This window comes from Corvus brachyrhynchos, unplaced genomic scaffold (assembly GCF_000691975.1).
Source record: "Corvus brachyrhynchos isolate BGI_N302 unplaced genomic scaffold, ASM69197v1 scaffold220, whole genome shotgun sequence".
Classification (NCBI taxonomy): domain Eukaryota; kingdom Metazoa; phylum Chordata; class Aves; order Passeriformes; family Corvidae; genus Corvus; species Corvus brachyrhynchos.
The window spans coordinates 1041558-1042226 of record NW_008236209.1 but is presented as its reverse complement, the minus strand read 5'-3'; the positions used below and the strand labels follow the sequence as shown (position 1 = coordinate 1042226).

The 669-nt window shown below is 59.9% G+C and overlaps 1 protein-coding gene across 2 annotated transcripts in view; it reads right to left on the bottom strand.

Moving 5' to 3' along the window:
- The window catches only part of TSPAN6 (tetraspanin 6), a 4868-nt gene extending 4205 nt beyond the window's left edge, over positions 1 to 663 (bottom strand). The window contains exons 1-2 of one of the 2 annotated variants that reach the window (XM_017742307.1): positions 632 to 663; positions 375 to 449 (exon numbers count right to left, since the gene is read on the bottom strand). In XM_017742307.1, the coding sequence (XP_017597796.1) occupies positions 375 to 449; positions 632 to 643 (87 nt within the window). In that variant the 5' untranslated portion in view covers positions 644 to 663. The remainder of the gene's footprint in view (positions 1 to 374; positions 450 to 631) is intronic. The other variant, XM_017742312.1, reaches the window with a different exon arrangement.
- Positions 664 to 669: the final 6 nt, after the last annotated feature.

Genomic DNA, 669 nt, shown 5'->3' with positions numbered 1-669 from the left:
GGACCTGCGCCGTGCCAGCTCCCTCCCAAGCAGGCTGCTCCGCAGCACAGGAACCCTCCGAGGAGCTTTAATTACTGAAATTATTGCAGAAGATAGACCAAAGCCAGAAATTACAGTCCAGGGCTACTCTGCCTGCTCTGATGGAGGGACAGCGTGCTGTGCTGGGCTGACCCTGCACCCAGGCTTGTCCTTCTGGGTCCTTACAGGGACCAAGCTGCTCGTTGTGCTGGTTTACCCCCATTTTCACTAAACTAAGCACCGCTCCCAAGCAGCACCTCCGTCCCTCCAGTGACATCTGCAACTGCCCTTGGGTTAAAAGCAGCCTCAAACTCACTCTGCAGCACTGGGAGGCGGCAGTGGCCACCCAGACTCACCTCGTGCCTGAAGACGAACCCCACGATGGCGGCCACCAGGACGATGAGGAAGATGAGGGACAGGAGCATTGCATACTGCGGGCAGAAAGGGTGGGATGGGAGGGGGTGGATGGGATGGGGTAGGACAGGACGGGACAGGGTAGGGTTGGGATGAGATCAGACAGGAGTAGGATGGGATGTTTCGGGATGGGTCGGGATGGGTCGGGATGGATCAGGAGAGGATGGGGCTCCATCCCACCCTGTCCCAGGCCACCCACCAGCTTGAGCATCCAGGTGCTGCCGCGGCAGGGGGCGC